This window comes from Trichoplax adhaerens, genomic scaffold (genome assembly GCF_000150275.1).
Source record: "Trichoplax adhaerens TRIADscaffold_9 genomic scaffold, whole genome shotgun sequence".
Lineage (NCBI taxonomy): Eukaryota > Metazoa > Placozoa > Uniplacotomia > Trichoplacea > Trichoplacidae > Trichoplax > Trichoplax adhaerens.
In genome coordinates, this window is record NW_002060951.1 from 86,779 (window position 1) to 112,176 (window position 25,398).

General features: G+C 31.2%; 3 protein-coding genes across 3 annotated transcripts; 1 reads left to right on the forward strand and 2 right to left on the reverse strand.

Moving 5' to 3' along the window:
• Nucleotides 1–720: 720 nt before the first annotated feature.
• TRIADDRAFT_28670 (uncharacterized protein) lies at nucleotides 721–2,494 on the forward strand (the record flags this gene model as incomplete). Its single annotated transcript, XM_002114822.1, has 10 exons — nucleotides 721–864; nucleotides 975–1,052; nucleotides 1,149–1,244; nucleotides 1,327–1,411; nucleotides 1,483–1,568; nucleotides 1,656–1,734; nucleotides 1,966–2,012; nucleotides 2,118–2,190; nucleotides 2,216–2,272; nucleotides 2,295–2,494. Coding segments are annotated over 10 exons (945 nt in total), but the record flags the coding sequence as incomplete, so codon positions are not given.
• Nucleotides 2,495–3,924: 1,430 nt separating this feature from the next.
• Nucleotides 3,925–11,059, reverse strand: TRIADDRAFT_58796 (uncharacterized protein; the record flags this gene model as incomplete). The annotated part of the gene is made up of 17 exons (XM_002115014.1): nucleotides 3,925–3,972; nucleotides 4,103–4,188; nucleotides 4,272–4,480; nucleotides 4,576–4,615; nucleotides 4,943–5,114; nucleotides 5,881–6,009; nucleotides 6,093–6,296; nucleotides 6,839–7,067; nucleotides 7,655–8,013; nucleotides 8,437–8,694; nucleotides 8,806–8,894; nucleotides 9,148–9,214; nucleotides 9,305–9,425; nucleotides 9,562–9,718; nucleotides 9,868–10,078; nucleotides 10,456–10,791; nucleotides 10,931–11,059. 17 exons carry the CDS (start codon nucleotides 11,057–11,059, stop codon nucleotides 3,925–3,927), a joined length of 2,844 nt encoding a protein of 947 aa, XP_002115050.1.
• A 4,121-nt stretch (nucleotides 11,060–15,180) lies between these two features.
• TRIADDRAFT_58797 (uncharacterized protein) lies at nucleotides 15,181–22,088 on the reverse strand (the record flags this gene model as incomplete). The annotated part of the gene is made up of 19 exons (XM_002115015.1): nucleotides 15,181–15,373; nucleotides 15,809–15,886; nucleotides 16,078–16,198; nucleotides 16,378–16,586; nucleotides 16,709–16,877; nucleotides 17,031–17,202; nucleotides 17,300–17,548; nucleotides 17,637–17,825; nucleotides 17,883–18,074; nucleotides 18,392–18,635; nucleotides 18,807–19,138; nucleotides 19,276–19,533; nucleotides 19,769–19,908; nucleotides 19,982–20,048; nucleotides 20,129–20,249; nucleotides 20,379–20,538; nucleotides 20,853–21,075; nucleotides 21,350–21,691; nucleotides 21,990–22,088. 19 exons carry the CDS (start codon nucleotides 22,086–22,088, stop codon nucleotides 15,181–15,183), a joined length of 3,558 nt encoding a protein of 1,185 aa, XP_002115051.1.
• Nucleotides 22,089–25,398: the final 3,310 nt, after the last annotated feature.

Here is a 25,398-nt window from a genome sequence, read left to right on the forward strand (position 1 = left end):
TAGTGTCTTACTTGATATTTGAATTAATAAACTACTATAATTGTTTAATCGATCAGGATATGAGATACGAACGTTAGTATTACAATCTTCAGTGACACAATTTATCACTGAATAATGCTTCAGAAGGCCTAACTGTTTGGTATTCTTTCTAAAGTAATATCTTTAAATCATTATTGACTTATATTGAAGCGGAGTTCATCGCCTACGTATATGGAGGAACAAGAAGAATTAAAAAGAGGGTAATATTATTACAAAATCTATGATGTTGAAATATGAGGATAAGATTATTTTTATATTCCTAGCCAACTAAATTAATTTTATTTTTACGTAGGATAAAAAATGCTATTACTAACGCTGACGATGAAATTCTAACGATCAGAAAGAAGACTAGTCAAGAATTGGTAACGCTTATTAAAATACTATGAAATATAGCATCTATTATAATTATAATGACATGAAATTTGTACGCGCATGGATGTTATAATTTATTTAATTGGTATCACCCAAAATAATTGTTTTAGAAAGAAGAAGAGAATGCGTATGTACAATGGTTAAAGGGACATGAAATGAATAAAAAGAATAGAGAAATGAGCGAAATGGTATGTCGACATGGCCTAATAATATTATAGTGGCTAGTTTACCACTCTTTGAATCAACGCACAATAAAGAATTGTACTTTAGTGATGAACTTTATGGTATTCCATTGTAATATAGGAGTCTCTCAGAAGATATTGGACAGATCCAGATCTTGATCAGAATGAAAAATTCTTAAGAGATTTTATATTAAATAAAGGCTATATAGAAAAAGACTCTGGTGTTTTACCAACTTACGATGAATTAGTTAATTCTAGCTGTGATGAGGAGGTAAAAGCTTCTATACTTATGAATTCTTATTGAGTGATAAAAGAAGGACTTTCTTTTTTAATTATGGAGGTTGCATGAGTATTAATTGAATTATGTTGTAACTGGTTAAGGACGAGGAAGCTATCGAAAAGCAAGAAGATTTTGAAAGAAAGTATAATTTCAGATTTGAAGAGCCGGATTCTGAACTAGTAAACTTTTTAGGATCAGAAGAAAATTTTGGTTGTTTAACAATAATAATCAAATAAATATATAATTTCTTAACAAGGTTTCATTATGCTTACTAGATCATGAGCTATCCAAGAACCGTTGCAGGGTCTGTAAGGCGAAAAGACAGCAGCAGAATTGAAAAGAGAAAAGTCAGACTTGAAAGGAAGGCTGAGGTTAACACAGTAATTGTACGAAGATGGTAGTGATAACGTTGCCATAACACTCTTATTCTACGTTAATATTGAATTAAAATAGGAAAAAGATCGTAAAATTCAAGATCTGAAACGTTTAAAGAATTTAAAAAAGCAAGAGATTGCTGATAAAATTAAAAAATTAAAAGGTTAATTTTCTAACCTAATTCGAAAACAAACAGTGGGTACATCAAGCTTACAATTATTTTATCCTAATCAGAAATTACCGGAAATGAAACTTTGGGTTTTAAAGAATTTGACCTAGATCACGAATTCGATCCATCGAAATATGATGAAGCAATGCAGGTTTAGTGTAGCAATGACTAATGATTACTACCCTACATAAGTTTTTACAGTCATAATCGATAAGGCTTGGTAATTCTAACTTTGTAGAAAGTTTTCGAAAACTATGATGAAGCGGATGTTGACGAAACGAAGCCGATTTTTAGCGATAGTGACATAGACCAACATGGTATTGTAATAATATGATGTCATTTAGCTGTAACACAGATAAAAGCCTCCGCTGCATATCTGGTAAAGGAAATACTTTAATTTTTTTTATAGAGTGGGATGAATATGGAATATACCGCAATGGTTGGCAATTGCAGTGCATGTGTTGTGTTATGTCTTTGTTAAGTAATAATTATGTGGATGATTGTTTTAATGAAATAACTGTACATTATCTTTTCTCTACTATTTGTAGACGCTAAGGAAGATGAAGGACCTTATTGTGAAGACTCTGAATTTAATGTATTTATATAATTTAGATAAGTTTATCTTCGTTTATATTGTTACCACTATCCGATCAATTTCAGACAAGTAATTGTTGCTGTACTCGTTCCTTTGCATGATGAGATGGATGCTGACTTTGAGCCGAAAAAGCCGGTATCAAAATCATCAAAACACAAGGGTAGCGATGTTTCTAGGGGTAATTGTAACTTGATTAGATAGAGTAGCACCTATTTATTTCAAGACTATGTTTGCAGTGATAATACGGGTTATGTTAACGAGTAGCGTTCTAATTTGTTTTAGAAACAAAAGCCGTAAAACAAGATATCGATGAATATTACAAATTAAATTACGAAGATCTAATAGGTGATATACCCTGTAGATTTAAATATCGTCAAGTACCACGCGAGGATTTTGGACTCTCTGCAGCCGAGGTATTAAAGTGGAATTTCTTTAGTTACAATCAGATATTGATTTTATTAATTAGCAGTATATTATGCTAGAATTAGAAGATTGTTCAATTTATATTTATATATAGATTCTCTTATCAGAAGATAAAGAATTAAATAGCTGGTCCTCTTTGAAGAAAGTAGTTCAATACGGGTTTGTTATCAATGTCGACTTGACACTTTTCAGCTGGAACTTACGTTAAATAAATTTATGGCGTATTAAAATATTCTTTTATAATATCAATGTTATAACAGAAAAGAGGAAGGCAGCAAAAGATCAAAGCGCAAACTGACGAAGAGTGTAATGTTAAAGAAAGCGCGAATGTTAACATCTATGAATGATGAAAAGTAAGACACTAGCATTTAAGTATTCGGAACATGTATATATACCACACTATTTTCTGATAGACCGTTTGAACCTTTGTTATTAAACAACTTGCAACTAGACTGATTGAAGATATTGAAAGTGCTACTTTAAATAAAAGCCAACGAAAGCTTCATAAAAAGTTTAAGCAAAGCAAGAAAGCTATTATGAAAGAATTTATGAAAAAAGGCAGTAAAGGTGTTAAAGATACGAGTAAAAAGAGAGGCAATAATAGAAAAGTCACTGCAAAAGTATCTACTCAACGACTGGCTGCTTATGGTTTAGAATAATTATGATGATTAATGGAATCTAAAACATCTAAATATTATTATTTGAATATGGAGGGACAACATCAGGACAATATCTAATCTTCCCTGCAGTTTATTTTGTATAATGACCACTTTAATTAAACCGGAGAATAAATTTACTACTATTAATGAATTCTTCCATGATAGGATTTGTGTACTTATATATAATGGGCAGAATTACAGGATTGAAGCTGCTGATTATACAAATCGAAGTATGGTAGTTATGCGATACTGCAGAAGTGGTCACTTTGACAATTTTTCTTTTTATGTTACCGTAACTACAGTTAAATTATCATTGATCTCGGAGTAGCCCTCTAATAAACGTCATAGCTAGTCTCTTATGTTAAGCGATGCCGAGTAAGTTTTTCATTGTAATTATGATATTTAATTTAATGTTAACGTCAATTACTGGTCTATTTACACTTGAAAGTAGATAATCGCTTGGGTATACTGTTGAGTACCTAATACGGATCTTCGCAATGTCAAATCATAATTACTAACTAACGCAACGAAAGCACTAATTCATGGCGTTTTCATTAACAGAGCCCTGTATTTTGTTTCTTAGGATAACGAAGATCAATTTTATGCCTATTATCGCCGTATAAGTCAACTGTTTTTAGATGATTCAGAATTGCAAAGTTCGTAATTTTAATATATACTGTATATGCAAAGTAGATATATGAAGACGTAAAATATAATTTTATTACATTCACATAATGCAACGCTTAAAGATTGTGTAGAAACTCTAGAACTTCAGAAATTTGTAGATAATTATCTATGATTTATAGAAATTCTTAAAATTTTAAACATTACTAACTTACGGCAATTATCATATAAATATCAGGACAAGGTGTTTCTAGCTAGAATAGACATTGTATAGTATGCTTATCTTACTTTACTTGTAGGATATCAAATCAAGATGATTACGAGAAATGAATACTAATAATTAATTCAGTTTAGCTCATTCTTCGGAGTTGGATTACATTACACCTCTTTATTAAAATAATGGATTTTAACAGTTTTGTAAGCTTCTTCAGCTTCCCACTGGATACCATCATAATATTGAGCATGATATTCTACGATAAAAAAAAGAAAATGGAAATTGATTAAAATGATTTTAGGATATCATATCTGTGCAATCATTCAATTTCAAACATACTTAGGTAGTCTGTATACTTTTCAGAATCGTTCTTATACCATGGATAATATATTTGACCATTATAAAATGATCGGCAAATAAAAAGAACCAATCGTATCAGATTCATTGGAGGAGCAAGGGCAGATCGAAAAATAAAGTCATGAACTAGTTCAGAGAATTGTTTTGCCCAGATGGCTTTTGTTTCAGATTCTAGCTGATCGTAACTTTTGCTATCATTAAGACGAAGAAAATATCAAAGAAAATAGATATTAGAGTAAAAAGCCAAAGTAAAGTTTATCCAAGGAACAATTCAATTTCAACTTACTTGAGAATAGCAATTAATAGGTTAAAGAGTAAAACTACGGCTATAAGAAGATAAATTACTAGTAAAATATTAGTAATAACTTCCACCGAGATACAATTATAATGAGAATAGCCATGAGAAACGGATACTACTGCAGTATTATTAAGTTCGAGTGGACACACGATAATTTTCTCTGTTTATGAAAAATTAATAGAAACGTCATATTAAAGCTCGAAACAGAGATAGGAAACTAATTGCAAATGTTACTACTGCAGCAATTTGTATCCAAATACTGATTCAAAACTGAAATCTAAGGTTTGCTACTATCATAATATTTAGCAAGTATTATTATGATGACTCATTTTAAGCTGTAGTTACTGTGCCATACCACTTTCATCGACCAAAGTCTCCCCAAATACCCGAAGATAAGGTACGACTAAGATATTAGTCATGGCTTTACGGATAGATAGTTGATTTGGGTATAGGATAGCTTGTGTAGCAACACCGAAAGCGATCAGAAATACTAAGAGTAGGACCAAGAACGACATCAAATCGCCACACTATATATATATAGCATATATATTATGAAGATAATTCTGCAGTCAATTCCTGATATGGTTGAGACACCTTCATCTGATAGATTTAGTGCCGAAAAATTATTGTATAGAATACCAATTTTCGAATCATAATAAGTTTTGGCCCATGATTGATTGATGGCGAAATGAATTGGAGACATCTGATTATAGAAATATAAAAATAAATTTGATAATATAGAAATAATTGTACGGCAATACGGTAATATATTATATTATATGATATAAAGATATCTATCAGTACAGCACAGCCAGAGGATTGAGTTACATTACCTAAGACAAAATATTATAAAATCGACAGCATACAAGATTCTTCCCACTTCAATCGTGAATTCAATCATACGAAAGACTAAAGCAAGATAAAATATGCAAATAGCACTGGTATTCATAATATTCCAGAAATTAGTTATCCAAAAAAAGAATTTCTCCATAAAATATCGACCATGCCATCGAGTTATCTGGGTAGTTAACGATGTACAATTGTAAAGATAAGACACCAATGTTAATTTAGTTGTTAGCGACTGCATATTATATTACAGGTTGATATATACATGATACTTTTTTACGTATTAATCAATTCGTATTATAAATGAAACGAAGTTGAATACAACGGCCATTCGTATGCAGATATACGAGGTACAATGTTACCGAATGAACCATGATTATATAGTGCTAGTTAAAAGGATGATCCAATTAAATTTTTGCTATTATTAAGAGGCACACTTCTAAATACCTGTATAATTTCTTCTATGGTCATAGAAAATACCCATGCAATTATTACTTGTTCTGCTAGCGTTGGTAGATCCCGAAATGATATTGTGATAAAAATGGCGTATGAAACTAAGAAGGCCAGGTAAAAGGTCTAATATGAATAGAACATCTTTCGTAGTTTAGCAAAAGTACGCATAGAATATTCTGTAACTCAATAGAAAAATTAAAATTTACCGCATGAATGAAATATTTAAGACGTGGAGTCACATAATATTTTTCAAGCTGTTTCTTGCTGCTAAGGATATGCTTATGATGTTTTCCTCGTTTGCGTGACATAGTTGCCTCTTCTGCATCTCGATTCGATGGGTGGTTAGAATTTTTAAGACTTGAGGAATTTCTCCATAAGCTGGCCAAAGGAGACATGGTCGACATAAATATCTGTAGAAACATAATGGCCACAAATATTATAGCTTTGCATGCTACAGTAAAGTTTCTCGATCTAGTTTCCAATAACTTACAGTTCGCTACTATGAAAATAAGTGAGCATAGGGTCACTTTAACATGCATAAATCATTTACCAGTAATTATATATATATATATATATATATATATATGTTATATATATATAATAAAAATATAGCTACCAAATTTCCATCTAAAGTATGACATTGTGTCTATGTATTAAATTAGTACTTTTACTCGTAAAACGTGAAATTCTTTTAGCTTTAACTGCTTACAAAGTCATTATAAGAGCTAGAGTGAACAAAGCTAAATTAGCAGGTATCGGTATATTTTAATCAGAAATTTATAATTACACAGCGATAATATCTACAGATCTATAATAGATATCACTCTTTAAATGGTTGTATCTAAATACTCGTTGAAGTTGTCTGAATTCCATATACTTTGGATTACAATCTGCCAAAGAATATATGATAATTACTATGCATTGTTGGTAATATTAACTGTGGTCGTTGTACCTGTCGTACTTTCAGTTCCTCTCCTAAAACACCATTCCAAACTGATTTTAGGGCCCGAATATAAGAATCTAAGCCAATAAAGTCGTCGAAATGAGGTAAAAGCATAATAATAGAAAAGCACGACATTTGCCCCCACTCAGGTGAATCTTTTAGTAAATGATAACTGCAAGCCAAGTGATCTTCCTGCGACAAATCTTGGATCATCTCAAAGGCTGCAGACTTATACCATCTATGGAGGTGCAAAAAAGGAAAGGCGTGTTTATTCTCCTAAATTACCAATAAATGCCTCTAGATTTAAGCTCTTAAAACAGTATAGACTAAGTAATATCAAACTACTTCGATCTAAGAAGCTTCTTTATACTATACTAGCCAGTCTTAACCCGGCGTAGTCGGTTTTTTTGCACAAACCCGCATATCACTAACCGAATATAGAAATTTCTATATGTAGACCATATACTAAATTGTACCAAATTTAAGTAATGTCAAGTAAAACACAGCTGAGCATGCACAAACAATATGGCAGCGATAGGAGACAGTGCTTCGCTATAGATTTTAGTAGTTTAGAGATTAAGATTATTTATATTTAAGTTCTTTCGCAGTTTTAAAGTTGCTAAGGACCATCTACACTGTATGCCGATTCCGGAGTTATGCATAATTCCTTCTCCCACTCTCCGTTTGGCCGTGATATTATTACAAAATAATCGCTTTTACCATATGTATATATATAGATTATATGCATATGAGCGCTAGTGAATGTTGAAAAAAATTTACCAGCAATGAAAGTGTAGCAAGGTTTATTGAAATAGATTTACTAACCTGGCATATTTTCCACATTTTTGTTTCATCACCGCGTGCTTTTCTACCTCTACCCTATAACTTAGTATTTTATATGCTACCAAGCCTGCTATAATAGGATGAGCTAGCTGTTTCCAAAAATGGTAACTTAATTCCAGATGAGATGTCCATAATGACCACAGAAATAGCTCACGGATAGCAAAAATCGATTGACTAGTCCAATTTTCATATTCGTTAGAGTTTCTACTAGCGAATTTACGACAGCAACATGAATTTTTTTGCTTCCTTGTCTCCTCAGTTTCATTAAGATGATACGGATTTATATAGCCAAAGCCCATAATTGTTGAGATTTTCTGCCCAATATCCGATAAATGAATTTCCTGATTGTTTGCATTATAATAGGTATAAAAAAAATGGAAGGTATGCATCATTTTCTTAAAACGAAATGGTATGTACTGATGTTTTTTTACCTTTATCCCTATTATTTCAATAATATTCGTATGATTCTAATTTTTCATATTGATTGAATGAATAGATAGAGATCGCCGAGAAATATACGCGCAAGAAAATAATTGCATAGATTGATTACGTCTTGGATAAATGCAGCCCTTATTTTCTGATACTGGTTAAAATGTAATTTTGACGTCATATATAGTCTATGGTAGATCAAACTCTGTACCATAGCACCTTATGAACTTGATTCATAAGTATGAAATATTACAAAATAGTTTCTAACCCATTTCAGGTTCTTTCAGCATTAGAATCAAGTATGAATTTTTAACCAGTCACGAAGAATAGCTTACCCAATAGAGATCCTTTAGTTTGTTGACAGTTACAAAATGATAAATTTTGAAAGTACCCTTCTCCAATAAGAAATCAACAACTTGTAGCGTCTGCTTTGCACCATCAAATAAAACGGACAATATTGCTCCTTCTAATGCATCACGGTAAGATAGTTTTCCAGTGCGGACGAGGGCATAAATTACTGTTGCTAGGCCTTTCATGTAAGCACATCGAATCAAATAGTGGATTGAGAATTTTGGTAAGTCGGTATTACTAACCTTTAAAACAAATTAGTTACTGATCAGTTGCTGATCTAATATACTAGATTATTTTATGTCTGTAATATAACTTCTAAATTTATTAAATAAAGTCATATATGAATAAAATACCATATTGCAAATGTCCAAGCTCAATGTTACTTCATCAATTTTGCCCCACAGGAATTGCATTTTATATCTTTGTGTTTGAGTTTTATAATCTTATAATGTAAATTCAATATCGCTGTTAAAATAAGGCGTCATTATAACTAATGTGGTAGTCATCCCTAAAAGCACGTATTTCTACATTCATTCTTTAGCATTACCGGATTGGCGTTCCGTTTAAATTTATAAGTAAATAGCTATATAGGTCTCATATTTGATATACCATGAGAGTTATGAATCGTTATTTAATGGTAACTAAAAATTCTGGAGATTAGTATAAATTATAGAATCATATCGGCAATAACTTACTACAAAGCAATACTTGGTATATATCGTCTGAAAAATCTCGAATTTTAGTTATGCGAATAACATGAATCTAATTTATATCGGAAAAGAATTTGGAGATTGTTATATGAGTTAGTTGAAGATATAAAACCGAATGTAGCAGTATGAAACAAATACTTACCAAATCCTTACGATCAATAGCATCAATTAAATATGTCTGATAAGCAGTTATATGATCCATATCGGATTGAACAGTGAACGAAAAGTAGCGGAGTACTGCATTTTCTATGTTTTCCCTAGTACTAGATACGATGAATAAAATTTAATCATGCTCTAGATTCTTCGCTGCAATCGCTTGCCATCTATCCAGTATTTATCTTACATTGACACATATATATAATACATAAGACTCTCAGGATTAATTCTACAGCGACTTACAGAGCTTCTTTAAAGCTCACGAGTTCGTAAAGTAAGTCAGCCGCTCCACCACTCCCACAAACAATAAATAAGAAATCTTCACGAAGTATTGTATCTAGGGATAATTTCAGATCCAGCATATTACCTCCAATCAGTAAGCTAACCACTGAAATTGTGTCTAAATGCGAAATGCATATTGCATTAATTGAAGTGAAATAGAAAAACTAGATGTGTTTAATACCATTAATTAACTTTAAATATAGAATGAAAAATACAGAAAGCATTGAATGCTGAAGTGGAAATTAAGATAAGAAAGTTCTAGTTAACCATGGCATTGGATCTTCTGAGATTTTAAAGGAGTGCTTGATACTGGTATATGATGGAAAGAGTTTTGCAGAGCTTGTTGTAACTGGATTCTTAGTTGCAGAACATCACCGTCTTCAAATAGGATGAAGCAATCATGGCAGGGATCAAGGTAATGATTTCCAAGGATGTCGTCATGGATATGATATTCTGAATATACTTGATCTGAGCATTGCTGTTGGCGATAATTATAGCAAAGAATTCAATTTTTTGTCGCATCTTAATTTGCTAGACAGAAATAAAGCCATTATCTAGATCGTATGAATACATATTCGGCAAAATTATGCTAGCAGAGGATAAATTTTTCATCATGATTGTAGTTGATACTATGTAAAGAGTATAAGTGTATTAATCTAAACGTGGAGTAAAATGTAGTTGTTATCACTAGAGAAGAAGGGGGATAATAATTTATATCTGAAGAACGCGAAATCTAAGCCTAATAATAAATAAAATGTAAATGATGCTACAAACAATTGCATGGACCTCATTGTATTATTGTAGTATTAGAAAACAAAATTTGGCTAATTAGAAATTTTAAATATTAATCATTACCTTATTGTAAGCTAACTCATCGCTAGATTGTATAGCTTGCAAGGAATTGATACCAATTAAAGTAACATTATTTTGATTTGGTTCTGCAGTTGAAAATCCTTCAGCAACTGAACGAGTAAGGCCACTATGATAGCCATTTGTAATTATTAATAAGCGTAATTTGCTATTAATTGCTTTGATAGTTTTGCAAATTGATTCATGTTGGATTAGTGTTTCCTGATTATTATTGCCACCAATAATAGATATAATCATTTGTGGGTGATAAGATAAGAGTAAAGTATCCAATAAGGACTGAACTAAATTGGACATATCAATATCCCCAGTTACAATGCAGTACTAAAAAGCAAAAATTTCAGATAATTACTTTGATGACTGATCAGATTTATTCAACCACAAAGTGCCTGAATTAATTTTATAAATACTGGTAGCTGAGCTTTCATACAAGTAGTAACTAATTTTTTACCACAAATTTTACCTCGGCATATATTTCCATGCATTGCTGATGGGTAAGAAATTGAATTGTTCGAAATGGAATGCTCCTAGTATTAGTCAAATTCTGGGGATCAAAGTTGATTAAATGGACCTCATTACTTGTTCCTGCCATTACTTTGTGATTAGTAAGTCGTAATACTCTACAAAATTAGATATGAAAATGGAGATAATACTGCAAGTTCTTCAATTGTAAGGTATCGCTTGAAACAAAGGCCCTTCGGGCTGGTACATTAGCCAATTTTATTCTATCCAAACATAAATTGTACATTATAGAAATAAATAATACAGTAAGCCATCTGTGTACTGCAACATCAAATCCTGCGGTGCTAAAAATAGGTACATGCAAACATTAGAGACCTCAGCAGATATGAATTTAGCAGTATCTTAGTTCCTAATAGTTTATTAGTTCCATTAGCAGATGTTCTAGCTAACTTTGCTGTAACTGCGGCTCAGGTTAACTAGCATATATTTATAAGACATCGCAAGCAATCAAGGTGCTATTACTGGAATAAATTAAAAATTACTAATGATATCTTATGTTAACCAGGTTATATTTGTAAAATATCGCAAACATTTAAGATACAATTACTGGACGCCATTAAGAATTTGGTATCTAAGATAACCTATACCCATTTAGCTCAAAATTGTTGTTTGCAAATTTTAATAGTAGAAATCCTCATGGTGCAGCATATCATGACATGAAAACATTTGGATTATCTTACTCTAATATAAAATTAATTGCTCACCTGCTGATATCTTTTGCAAGGTAGCTTTGATCTAAGACTTAATTTTATTGTAAGTGCACAAGTCATCCGCCGCTTCCAGTAACCTGCATCTTCCAATGTAACAAATTTAAGATTTTAATGTGGAAAACTTGAAAAATGTATTGAAGAAACGTAAGTGACGGAAAATCTTTACTTTATTAGATTGATCTAATTATTTGGTTTAGAAGCAACTTTCAACTAGTTAGACTACATCACTCTAGAAAGGCTAAATATTTATCACTATATCCTTTATTTCGAACCTTTAAATTAAGTAAGACTTGATTGATTACCTTACCGGACGTGTGTAATTGACAAAATATATCAAACTAAAAGATATCGGTAGTATTATTTATTGTCACTAAATATTGCAGCTCGATCTTTTACTAATTACAAATATTACAGCATTCGCTACAAGAATATTATTAATCAGGACAGATTACATAATAAATAGGTATAATGGAAACATCATTTTTTCTTCAATTAGATACTTTTCGGGGCATTGGTATTACCATAGTTTCAATTGTTGTTTGGTGTTATAAGTGACAAAGATTTCCATTGCACCGTAGATCCGTTCATAGTTGACAATAAAAATAGGCTTACCAAATCATGTAGTCGATTTACTTCATAAGCTTAAACCATAGACTAGAACCGGGATCTAGTAAATTTCTAGATTTTAGTAGTTTATGGCCTTAATGTTAGCTTTACAAAGTTGCTTAGAAACGCCTGACAACATATACACTTGATATTTTATAGAGAGATACACAAGGCTAGTAAAATTTGCAATATCTATCCTGAGTCTGGTAATTTACAGAAATTTGAGTTTCTATCGCATACCTTTGGCGAAAATCGCCTGGAAATGCATTCAGGTTAAAAACTTTTGTTAATCCAAAATAAAGTTGAAAAGTTTAAAGAAGGAAAATGTGCATCTTGCTTGGCACTGCTTCTCATCATATGCTCCATTTGAAAGTGTTCTAATACTTTGTTAGAATCAAATTGCTGTCTGTTGCAATGTTAGGCTGATTCTGTGGATATCATTAACTATAAATAACTTAACCTCTTTACATAAATTTTGATCGCTGGCCATTGCTTTCTATTTTATGAATGATTCCTGCAGTATATAACCGGTTAACTAATAATTATGAAGCTATTATAATCTTACTGGGTATGATAACTTGTACAGATTTAATTATTTGCCTTGTGACATATTCAATATTTCGTATGGACTACTTGCAATCATACACTGTATGTATAAATATATTGACACCATAAATATAGGTCAAACATAAGATTGTTAGCAATTTATTATAAACTTTAACTCTAGAAACTTAGCGAATCCTGAAATAGAAGAAAGATTAATATCACCATGTGACGGAGCTCGCTCCGAAATGAATAATATTTTGATCTAAAATGTGTAACAATATTATTATGGAGGTTGCCGATCTCGGCAACAACCTAGTTGTTAATTGAGTTTTGTTATTAATTATCCTAGTAATATACAGCGTGGATATGGTGTTAGCAATTAAAATGTCAAGCTGTAAAGATTATTATGTTAGTTAATAAGGTGCTAATTAATAATATTAATTTGTGACAAGTGATAAGTAACACTCGAGCTAGTCGAATCTATAGTAAGCCTGTATGGATCTGTATTGCACATTCTATAATTTAATGTGAAAGATTAGTACCGATCTTATTTGTGTGATATATGAAACTGTATATAAGCTTGATCATTACTTTTTAATCTGAGTTCCACGAAGGCTACGCTAGAGTACACTGGTACTAAGTTGCAATAGCTGGTAATAAAATATTTAATAACCTAAACCTATCGTTGGACTCGTTGTCTATGGTATAGGAATAAGTTAGTTTTCCTTTACTGAGGATCTCCGGAGTTAGTCGGGAACCTTAAGAGTAGATAGACTAGTTTAGGTACGTTCACGAAAGTTGTTTTGTGACACACCAATATTGAAAAAATATAATTGATAAGTAATTGTATTTGCTTATGAGATAAATCACACAACGCGTGATGTACAGCGTCGTTTATAGGAAAGATATTAGCCCAAAAGTTTTCAGGCTGCTATAAATGTAGTAAGATAATTAGGAGGATGAAGTCATTAAAATGCTACATTACGGGCGTGGATTCAAGTTTAATCATACTATCTACGTGTTACTCAACTAAACTTGCCTAATCTGAACTAATTTAGATTACCCTAGATAAGTAACAATGACTGAAAAATGCACTTTCAGAATCTTCTAACTATATCTTTATTCTCTAAAATGCAAGTCTAATTTAATATTCAAAATCAATCATATAAATAGCTATTCTAGCCATAAAACCGGTTTACGATGTGTAATATATTTGGACCAATAAGACTTCGAGAATACATTAAATTATTCCTAGTCTAATCCAATGAATTTGTAATATTACTATAGATTAACTTTATGTTTGCCCTAGCTTATAATTAACAGGATTTATATTGAATTTGCCATTGACAATTCATATACCATATTTAGTATAATTTAACCTGCATTAGGAACAGGTTTGTATCGGCTATATTAAGTCATCAAATAATTCATGCACATATCCAAATTAATAACTATCTTAACGTGATACGTATACATGTCTAAATTAAGTAAGTTATCATTCATCGCGGTAGATTCACTACCGTGATACTAAGTTTATAATACAGTTATTTGTAAATTATGAGCTTGATGATTACAATGATTAACCATGGATTAACTACTTTGCTATGCTAATAAAATTTATAATGGATGTTGCTTAGCAAGTAAATTTGCTGTATTTATAATTCAGATAATCTATTAGATGTAAATTTTGGATTTAATTCCACGAATAAATGTTGAAATAATTATTTCGCCATAAAAGATGTTATAATTCAGTTATAGCGTATAATATATATATACGAGTAGGTCATAGATTTAGTTTCTCAAATAAATGTTAGTTAAAATAAATTATTTCGCTATCAGCAATATGATAATTCAGTTACACCATATAAAGTAAATGTACGAGTAAATCATGAATTCAATTTCATAAATAAATATCAGTTATAATAAAATATTTCGTCATCTGAGACATTATATCTAACATACTACCTAACCATACGATTAGATTATCATCTTCGTATTGTTGCTAATAATTAGTGAATAGGAGTCAGGATGCGATATGGTTAATTATATGTTACAATAATTACTGTTTACCCTACATTATAATAATTAAAATTTTGATACTAGAAAGACTTAGATAAACAGTCATAGATTAAAATTTGTTCTATAAATCGCTCATATAATAAAGTTATACCTAAGGACATTCTATATTTACTGTTAGAAATTAGTACGTACGCCATATGATGTACAACAGACAATAAATCTATACAATACACATACGAATATAGTAAAAAATAGTTAATGTTGCATTTATATGTGAGAGATTAGCTAATATTTCCAGATTAAGAATGTTCTATTTTCTTTTATAGGTTTCGGGTCGGTAATTAATACGATCTTGTTCCGCCAAAGTTGATTGCCTTGGCAGTTGTGCCCGTTCAATTTTATTACATACATTATACATTAATCTTTTCACTTCTGTCATATCATTTCGTAGGTTTTTCATATCTCCTTTCAATTTTGTTACATCTTTATTCTGTTTCTCAAATCTAAGTAAATATAATTCAATTTGAAGTGAGTTTACTAAAAAATTTAGAGCTTTTTTGCTTTGTATCGACTATAGCTTTAGAGCTAGATTTAGTATATAAGATTCAGAGGATTGGAATAAATCCGCTATGATTTTCTAAGACATTCATTAAAGTATATCATCCTTCAGCAATTAAATAATTGGTAATTTTGAAAATTGAACAAGCTGGCCAAAAATCTAACATATTTTCATTTACTATTATGCTATTACAACAATTGAACGGGAAATTTATTAGTATTGACAAATATGGTTCATTCTTGATGTTTTTGCACGAAAAATTTTCATCGTTATTTGGTTCGCAATGCAGCAGATACAAATATTATAGCTCCAAATCTGATGAGATATGATATACCCTATTCTAGCCATTATATTAAAAACAAATTGCAGCGAACTTTACCTATCAGCTGCTAAGCGACTTTGCTGTTTGATTAAATAACGGCTATCGTTATTGTCTCCTTTCCAAAATCGTTGCAGCCTATAAATAAAAATGACACATATATTTTAGTATATAAGATACACCATATATTATTTTTTATGAAAAATCGACATTTGCTTAGCGACATTCATGTTATTTTAATATTTTAGCTACTAATGCATAAGCTCTTTGGAAAGTAATCAAAAAACGTAAACAAATGTTCACGTGTCAAGCATACTAAGAATGCATACCTCTTAAGTTTATCTTTCTGCCCAAATTCAGCGTTGTTCGCAATTAATTCTTTCTTTAAATCTTCTTCAATATCCGGAAGAGCGTCGTAAGGAATGTTGATGTTGCTAATATCAGGCAATTCTATTTACAGGAAAGATTATGATTGAAAAGATGATGTAATTGAAATCAGCTATTTTATTAGCTTGTAAAAATATATTACAGATAAATATGTAGATTGTATAGAAAATACGTGCTTTCCTATATAGTAGATATATCATACAAGTATCTTTCATGTACGGTAGAATATAATAGCGACTTACTCAAAGATTTTGCAAAATCTTCATCGCTAACACTTTGAAGTAGTGATTTCAAGCGCAGACTAACGATATGAGAAATAACGGAGACTACTGTTTGTATTAGATTGAGCGGTGGTATAAAAGGCGTTCGGAAGACGTATTCTCTAACAAGGGCTGTGAATTGCTGAGCCCATAATTTCTTAGCATCGCCGTCCAGTTCGTCGTATCTTTTACTATATATCATTTATATTTCATAAATCAAACAAATTCACCAAAGTAGGCGATGCAAGGTAATTTTTAATATTAATCAGCACTCTAGAAGTTAATTTTCAGATAAAGCCCGATATCTACTTACTTTAAGATTGCAATCAACAAATTAAGAAGGAGAATGATGGCAATCAAGAGATAAATGATTAGGAGAGCATTCACAACTATCTCTACTGCAAGGCAGTTGTAGTAAGAGTATGTTATTCCAGCAACTGTAGCATTTGAGGTATTAGTGGTTGCGCATTTGATAATATTTTCTATAGTGATGTTATGAAGTAAAAATTTCATAATTACAAAAGACTTTATAAGCCAATTTATGATGTTAAGGTTACAATAGCTTACATCCTTTTCAGAAACATACGATTATGTCTAAGACATTCGAAATTTTATCAACATAGTAGCGCATTTACCTGTACTGTCTATATTCAAATCGCCAAAAATTCGCCAATATGGAATTAGTAAGATTGAAACAACTGCACTTTTGCCCGAAATGCGATTAGGATAGAGTATAGCATGACTAGCGATACCAAACGCCACCAAAAAGACGAAGAGTATGACCAGAAATGAAATCAAATCTCCTAACTGATTATACAGATATAAATAGATATTAAAACAGAAATTAAAAATTAGGATATTTTTAATAGCAGTTTACTGGCAAACATTAATTTCGTTAATTTACCAATTTACGAATCATAATTAATTTCGGTCCATGATTTTTCGAAGGAGATATTACTTGCAGTAAACGAATGCTGAAGATGATCAGGTCAACGCAATATAGTATCCGACTAGCTTCAACTAATATCGTGAAGAAATGCATAATAAATGCTGTAGCAAATATAATGATGGCCATAAAATCCAATGCGTTCCAGACATCCATTAACCATAAGCGGATTTTACCACAGATTGTCCAGGTGGGTTCCCACATAATCTAATGAATTAAAATATGAAAATATGAATTATTTTCATAAAGGCTACACAAAATATAGACCACATTTTGAAAGTAAAAAGTAATTTACCTGACTAATCTCCTCGACTGCTAAGGCTAAAACCCAAATGGCAGTTGCAATCTCTATCGGAGAAGTTACATTGCCGAAAAAAAGTGTAATAAAGGCGCCATACAAAGCCAGAAATATCAGATAAAATATCTGAATGTCATGCAACAAGATTAAAGGGACAAAGGGTATTAAACATGTTAAAAAGTAAACCTAAACATAGTTTAAAATTAGGCATATTTTACGATATTAATTATGCTATAAACCTACCGAATTTAGGAAGTATTTTACTTTAGGAATGTAATAAAATCGGCTAATTCTAACAAAAGTTCCGCAAGTGTTCGAACAAGAAGTAGGTTTAACTATTCCAGTTTCTAAATCATGAGGTTGTATTGCATTAGATGGCCGTAGATTTATGTCTTTCATAATGTAAAAGTTGCAGTAAACTGTTTGAAATAATTGCTGTAGGATAAGTAGAAAAGGTATAGGAAAGATCGTTGCTAGAATAACCTAAAATATAAGAAATGACATACATACTCTATAAGAATATAATCCTAAAATATCATTTAAGATATAGACAAAGAAATGATGGAAATATACACGTAACTCATTGAGATAACTTATGATAAATATGTCAGCCATATCTAATGCACGATTTTATCATGTGAGTCTCTAGCATTAGGATGAAAATGCTCGAAATTGCGTTTAAATGGACTAGATGAGCCTCAGCTGTATACATGATTACATACGAGCTATTGATAATTCTACGTTTTACTTACAAGACTGGTTGGTGTAGAACCTTGTTTCTCGGCAATTAATAAATCGCCGCTCCAAATGCATCGTAGAGATACAACGTAGGAATCATGTGAAATAAACTCATTTAAGCCCTTGGTCAACATAATTACAGAAAAACATGATACACCACCCCAATCAGGTAATTCTCGAAGTAGCATATAAATTGTACCACCAACATCACTGTTGTAAGCCTCATTAACCATTTGGTACGCCAGTCTTCTATATTTTCTAAAAAATTTTAATAGATATGTTATGAATTAGTATATCATTGTAACAAACTATATATTTTAGTAAATTTAATGTATGTATTAATATTTTAATCGATTTGTAATAATTCGTTTGAATTGGTTAAGTATACCGGTATTGCTATATTTCGAAATGAACAAGATTTTAACTTACTCAGCCAATTCTAGACAATGATCTGCAGGCGGGTTAGTACGTTTGTCGTCTTTACTATAATAGTGTAATACTTTATAACCAACTAATGCAGCAATTAACGGCGTTTTAATTCTCTTCCAAAAGAGGAAAGAAAGTTCTAATTTGCCGGTTAATATAGCCCACAAGAAGAGATTGCGGAATGGGTCTAATGAGTCTTTTCCTGCATTTGAAAATTCCTCAACTGAAGTGTAAGTTGCTACTTCTTCGTATGGATTTTTATAACCGAAATCCATAATCTTTGCTAACAGGCTACCAGCCTCCGTCATTGTCAAGTCTTCCGTGTTGCTTTGATGCTATAGGAATATGATTCTTTCTTTAGTAATTAGATAATCAATCTATAGTAGTTGTTTTATCATTTTAGTATGTGGCGCTCTATTTTCATCGAATATGCCATCTTAAAATACAGTATTGATAAATTTTATTTGTTTACCTTGTACATTAGTTTAATTCTATCTAGGTTGACAAAATGTTTTATTTTCGACCCAGCGTTATCCAGTAAAAAATCAACGACACCAATAGTTTCTACTGAACCTCGAGCGATTTCATATGTGATAGCCCTATCTAATGCTTCAATATAGCTTAGAGTACCATTTCGTATTAGTGTGTAAATAACATCCTTTAGACCTTTAATGTACGCGCACTTAATCAAGTAATCAAGGGACATCCGATGAGATTTTCTTTTGCTGACCTGATCATAAAGACGCAAAATGTAGAGAGCAATTAGTATAGAATCATTATCATCGAATATACAAGTAGTTCCTTTCGTAAATTACGAGTAAACAAATTTAAATCTATTATACATAAAATCGTAAATTAGCCATTTTATCATTAACAATAAATAGTTACGATTATCTTTAATGTTAAGGCTTAGCAATGCTTGATAGACGTATATAATCGTATCTATATCAGAATTAATTTCTTACCAAATTTATTATATCTTCACTTAGTTTTCTAGTATCTATTTTTCCCCATAAAAATCTGAGTTTGTATTCGATATCAATTTCGGTACCATGCACTATTTCACAATAAAAGTTATGATTAATACTTCCCTTATAACTATTTCCTGTATTTATTGACAGTATACCATGCAAATAATTAAATTTCAAGTTATTACTAATTATGAAATGTCATGTTACCTTTCAGTAGCATTTCAAAGATTTCTTCTACAAATCCTTTAGCCGCATGGATTCCGATAATTTTAACCTAGTACAATAAATAACAGAAATTTCTTAACAATTTATATAGTAAGATAAATTTTTGAGGAAAGTGGATCAGTTACTGACCTGGTCTCGTAATGCAATTGTTTTCTGTAACATATCAACGTATCTCAATACAATATTTTGATGTTTCTTTTTCTTAAAAGCGAAGATATCCATAAATGTTGCGGCTATCTGTTCTGGTGAGCTGTCAATAGTTATAAATTTTAATATTTGAGACAAATTAACTTCAATAAAGGATTTAGCCATTCCTAATCGAATGAACGAATAAAATATTTTCCATGATTTCCTAAAAGCGCATTTGCAAAGGTATTACCTATCCTCTTGATTTTCTATCAGGTTGGTAAGAAGTTTCGCTGAACCACCAGTGTCCTTAATTACAAAGACAGGATATCCTTTATGAAGTGCTATAGATGCCATTTCTAAAGCTCTAAGATCACCACCAACTAACAAATATACAGCAGGTATAAAGTCGCCTGTAAAGTTATAAGCAAATATAAGCAGAATTAGTTACCAATGAATTGTATAATTAATTACAAGTCAGTGTTATTCTGAATCGTTTAAATTGTTTTCTATTACGAATTTTTTATAGCATGTCTTACCATATCAACATTATTTATGTAACTTTAATATATTGATAACTAACGGTACTTTAATCTTAGTAAGCTTTCATTATTATTTAGATTTGGCATACATAGTATAGTTTTTTAATATTAGAAGTTTTAATAATCAAGTATTGTAGGTACGTATTTATGTAATTTTATATCCTTTAATTGGAATAAATATTAACCTGACATATCATCATCCTTGCTCGTTGTACTAGTACCAAGTAACAGTTTGTCTTTGCCCATATTCCTAATTTCATGCTCTAATGAACACCGTAATTGGACTTCATTATGATAATCCCCTTCATAACTATTATCCACCAATATGAAACAGTCATGAAATGCATTTAAGTCATTATGGTTGGCTTCGTCTCCAACGCTAATATCATAGATCAATGTATCTTGATCCTAGTTTGACGTACACAATTAAAAAGTGTTGAAATTTGTAAGTCATTATCGTGGTATAACGATCACATAACTTTTGAACTGTTGTTTCATTTACTTTCGTTTCATATAGATGACTTAGCATCATAAACAAACTTATTAGTAACATTTTTGTAAATTTTGACTCATTTTCTTAACTGTAAGTACCAGTGGGACAACGAATTGTTCAATTATTTTTTTGGATAGTAACAATCATATAATAAGAGCATCTTTTAAATAATATTAATACATAATTTACCTTTATTTTAGACCACAATTCATGCTTTCCAACATCTTTATAGGTGCATACGCCTAGTAAAGGTATATCTAAGCCGAAATCGGCAGATTCACGACTTTTAATCTCCTCGGCAATGGATCTAACAACACCTGAATTGATACCACTAGTAATCAAATAGCATCTAGCCATTTTAGTTAATCGATTAACGGTTCTACATATTGCTTCTCGTTGAATTAACGTTTCCAGTCTATCTGTTCCACCCAGGATTGATACAATTAATTGAGGTTTTGTAAAGTAGGAAGTTGCTTTACGTATTCCTTTAAGCAAATAGCGAGCGTCGATTTCATCTCGTATTTTACAATACTTTTGTAAGGATAGAAGGAATACAAATGAGTGTTATAGCTCTTAAACATCCGATAGAATTATGTAACGTACGCTATTAAAGAGTTAGCACTACAACTTGCTGCCTTATGTGCATTAGAAATGATGACGTTTAAATAAGGTACATGGTTGATCATCGAAAATATATATAATCACGCTATTACTTAAGCTATACGTAATAGAATTAATAGCTAGATAGTTTCAATTCTTTTACAATAAGATTGACATGAAATCTACAGTGAGCTAATTTAATATTATCTACAACTATCATAATGCATACCACGGCATCGGAAACATCGTAACCAGACGATCGAAATTCCAAGTTATGAAATCGAATATATTCGTTACTATCAGAGTCACTGTCGATAGTAGCAGCCATGTTATAAGTATTAGAATGATTTAAATTACCTCTATTTTAAAAAGCTTCATAGATCTCATTTATAATACTACTGGATGATGCTGTTGCCATGGTGATGAACGTTTATTCTTGATCTCAATAAAATAGTAGTAAAATAGCATATTATGTAATATTGGTCAGTTTTGATTGGCCTATCTGATCTTCTATATAATGGGTTGAAATACGGAGACGATTTTAATGCAATATACTAAAATAGACTAGTTTTTTCCTTGTATAAAGTCTAACTTCTTATACTATTCGATAAAACTGACAAAGGTACCTGGTGTAATATGATATTTGTACTGCTGTGTGCAGAGTGCAATGAAGTGCGGGTACTGTATTGGTACAGTATGTTGGCTAATGGATTACTAAAAATTATTACTAGAAATTACTACAATTTACTATTGTAGTAATTTCTAGTGGTCCGTGATTGGCATTAGAGTAGATTGGCTCTGTGGTTAATGGAGCAACCCTGTAAGGGATATAAAAATTTAAAATCTATATCCGATTCTGGTCCATAGCTTTATATGAGTGTAGTGATCCAGGCGTGTGATAGAGTCATTTAAAAGAGCTTGCTGTTATTAAGATCACGTAACCATTACAGCCGATTCTCCAGGCTGAAAATTCGTTCATAGTTCAAAATCTGTTGGATAAAGTATTAAGTGAAATTTAAGCATATACAGTATCTGACTCTATCCTAGTCCATGGGTAGAGCAACTACTGAGAATTTACTTGATACTAACATCATTGGCTATCATTTAAATTACAGACAGGCGGACAATAATTGCCTTTCTTGTTACGTATCCGGTGATCTTCAGAAGGAATATTCTAAAATGAGTTTCACACTAGCCACACACTGCTACCGTAGTGCTACGGCTAGAAATAACGTGAAAGTACCCTGGTAATGTATATAGCTATTCTTTACTCTAATTCAGTCTAATACTTAATTATATTTGCGGTATAGTTCACAAACGACCGAGTGCATATGCTTAACTTCCACTTGATTTCACATCTTCTTTTATATGTTCGTACGAGTATTAATTGAGTATATGATACTGGTGCAAAGATAATTAAACGTTCCATTGGAGATAACGGATAGTCTAATCCTTACCAGATAATACCGTACTGTAATATAGGATCAGAGTATCCAAGATCAAACTAATTCATGCTTTAGCAATAAAAGCTTAGCAAATCAATAATATCTGGATCAATTATCTGCGACTTCTTACGAATGGATATAGAAATGAAAGTAATAATCTCCGATCAAGACTGCGCTAATGCATGTAGAAATCATTTTCAGATCTTCGAATCAGTTAAATTTCCTTCGATCTTAGTAAACACCTGAGCATCTACGGCGCCAACAGGAAAAAAATGATTAGATATTGCTGATTGGCTTATCCAGTTAATTTACTCATGTTTTATTATTGTTTGTTGATGACGTCAAATAATTCAGTTTGCCACGGAAATTGATACAATAGACTACACCCAAAATCTACCTTGATCTACAAAGTACTTCATAACCATGTTCTCCCTGCTGTCCATTTATTGTTAGTAAGATGATTGAAAACCAATGAGTTTCACTCCTAAATGAATTGGATTACTTTGAACAGAGATTAATAAAAGATAGAAGAATCTACGAGTAAGTTTAAATGATAAGCAATTTTGCTATTTAAAAATTAGGGGAATAGAGTACTAGAATTGAAGTTAGATGTAGAGATGTGCCATGAAGCTGATGATGAAAGATTGAGTGCTTACTTATAATACTGATGATAGTCATCAATTGTACTGCAGCAAATGTATAGGGTGATCTCTGTAAAAAGTTCAAACACGAATGGATGTTGTTACTTTAATCATTTGGCAAATGAATATCTTCTAAATAAGACGGAAAAAATTGATTGTAATCCCAATACATGACAGAAAATTACGTTTTAAATAACTTAGTTTGCTGTTTTAAATTCAGTTCTGGCTTGAAATACACTTACTTCTTATTCTTGATATAAGATTAAACAGTAGTATTATTATGGTTGATTAAACAATACTAGCGTAATCATTACTGATGTTAGTCATCAATGGTAGTAAGCGTTCACGATTATTCTTGTAAAATATTCAAGTACGAATTGGTGTCGTATTCTAGTTTGGTAAATGAATATCTTGTAAGTATGACTCGGAAGAATGGATTGTAATCCGAATACATGACAGGAAATTACCTTTCAAAGTAACTTAATTTGCTCTTTGAATTCAGTGCTAGCTTGAAATAGGCTCCGCTTTCTAATCATAAGGAAATAAAATAGGATGACTGCAAGATAGTAATAGACCAATAAATTAGTTATAGGCATATGATAGCACATTCTTAAAGGACAAAAACTGTCAAGACACTTTCCGAAGATAAAACTCTTTATAGGTGTTAATATCGTGATTAGATTTAGTTTTAAGGCCGCTAACTATATCATGCTAGTTTTTGATCTTTTAATTTAAATTATACACATTCACTTGATGAAGTTGGTATGCATCTAATTATTCTCTTCGGTAAACACAGCTGCAAGTAGAATACAAGGATCTACAAAGGAAGTAGTATTTAACATCGTTACAATGCTAAAAAAATTAATATCAAAGAATATTGTGATTAAAATCGGCTTCCTTAATCTTACATTTAAATCAGAATTTAGTAAATTAGCTATAATGAAGCATGCAAAATCAAATATAGATTTATAAAACATTACAGTAACTAATACAAATAAAAAGCGAAACAGCGTTATCTTTGTTTCGTCCATTTATACTTATCCATTGAAATTAAGGTCACTGTATCCTAATAAATAATCACTTTTGCTCTTTTCAGCCGTTAAATATGTTTTTTAATTGTTGATAATTGTTTTCTCTTGACTTCACGGTGACGGTTAATCAATACATGTTAATGCCAGTAGAACTAGCTAAACTATCAAGCAGTAGAATAATCAATAAAGGATCCGTTTTCGATGACAAAATGTCTTCAATGTACTTACTGTAACTCTTAGTAGCTAGCACCAATCGTTATTGCATTTACTTATTTTTGATTAAGTAAATATCATTATTTTGATAAGAGTTTATATTTCAGATTTGATATAACTTACAAGTTACAGTGTATTATTCGAAAAATGCATCTGTAATTTATTAATTTTATTATAACCTTACCACATTACGATTTGCTTATGTTTATAAAATGGTCGAGTGAAGACAGACTTTTTGGTAATAGATTTATATGAGTAATTTTTACAACTTCAATGTTCGATATCCTATCGCAAAAACCCATGCCTTT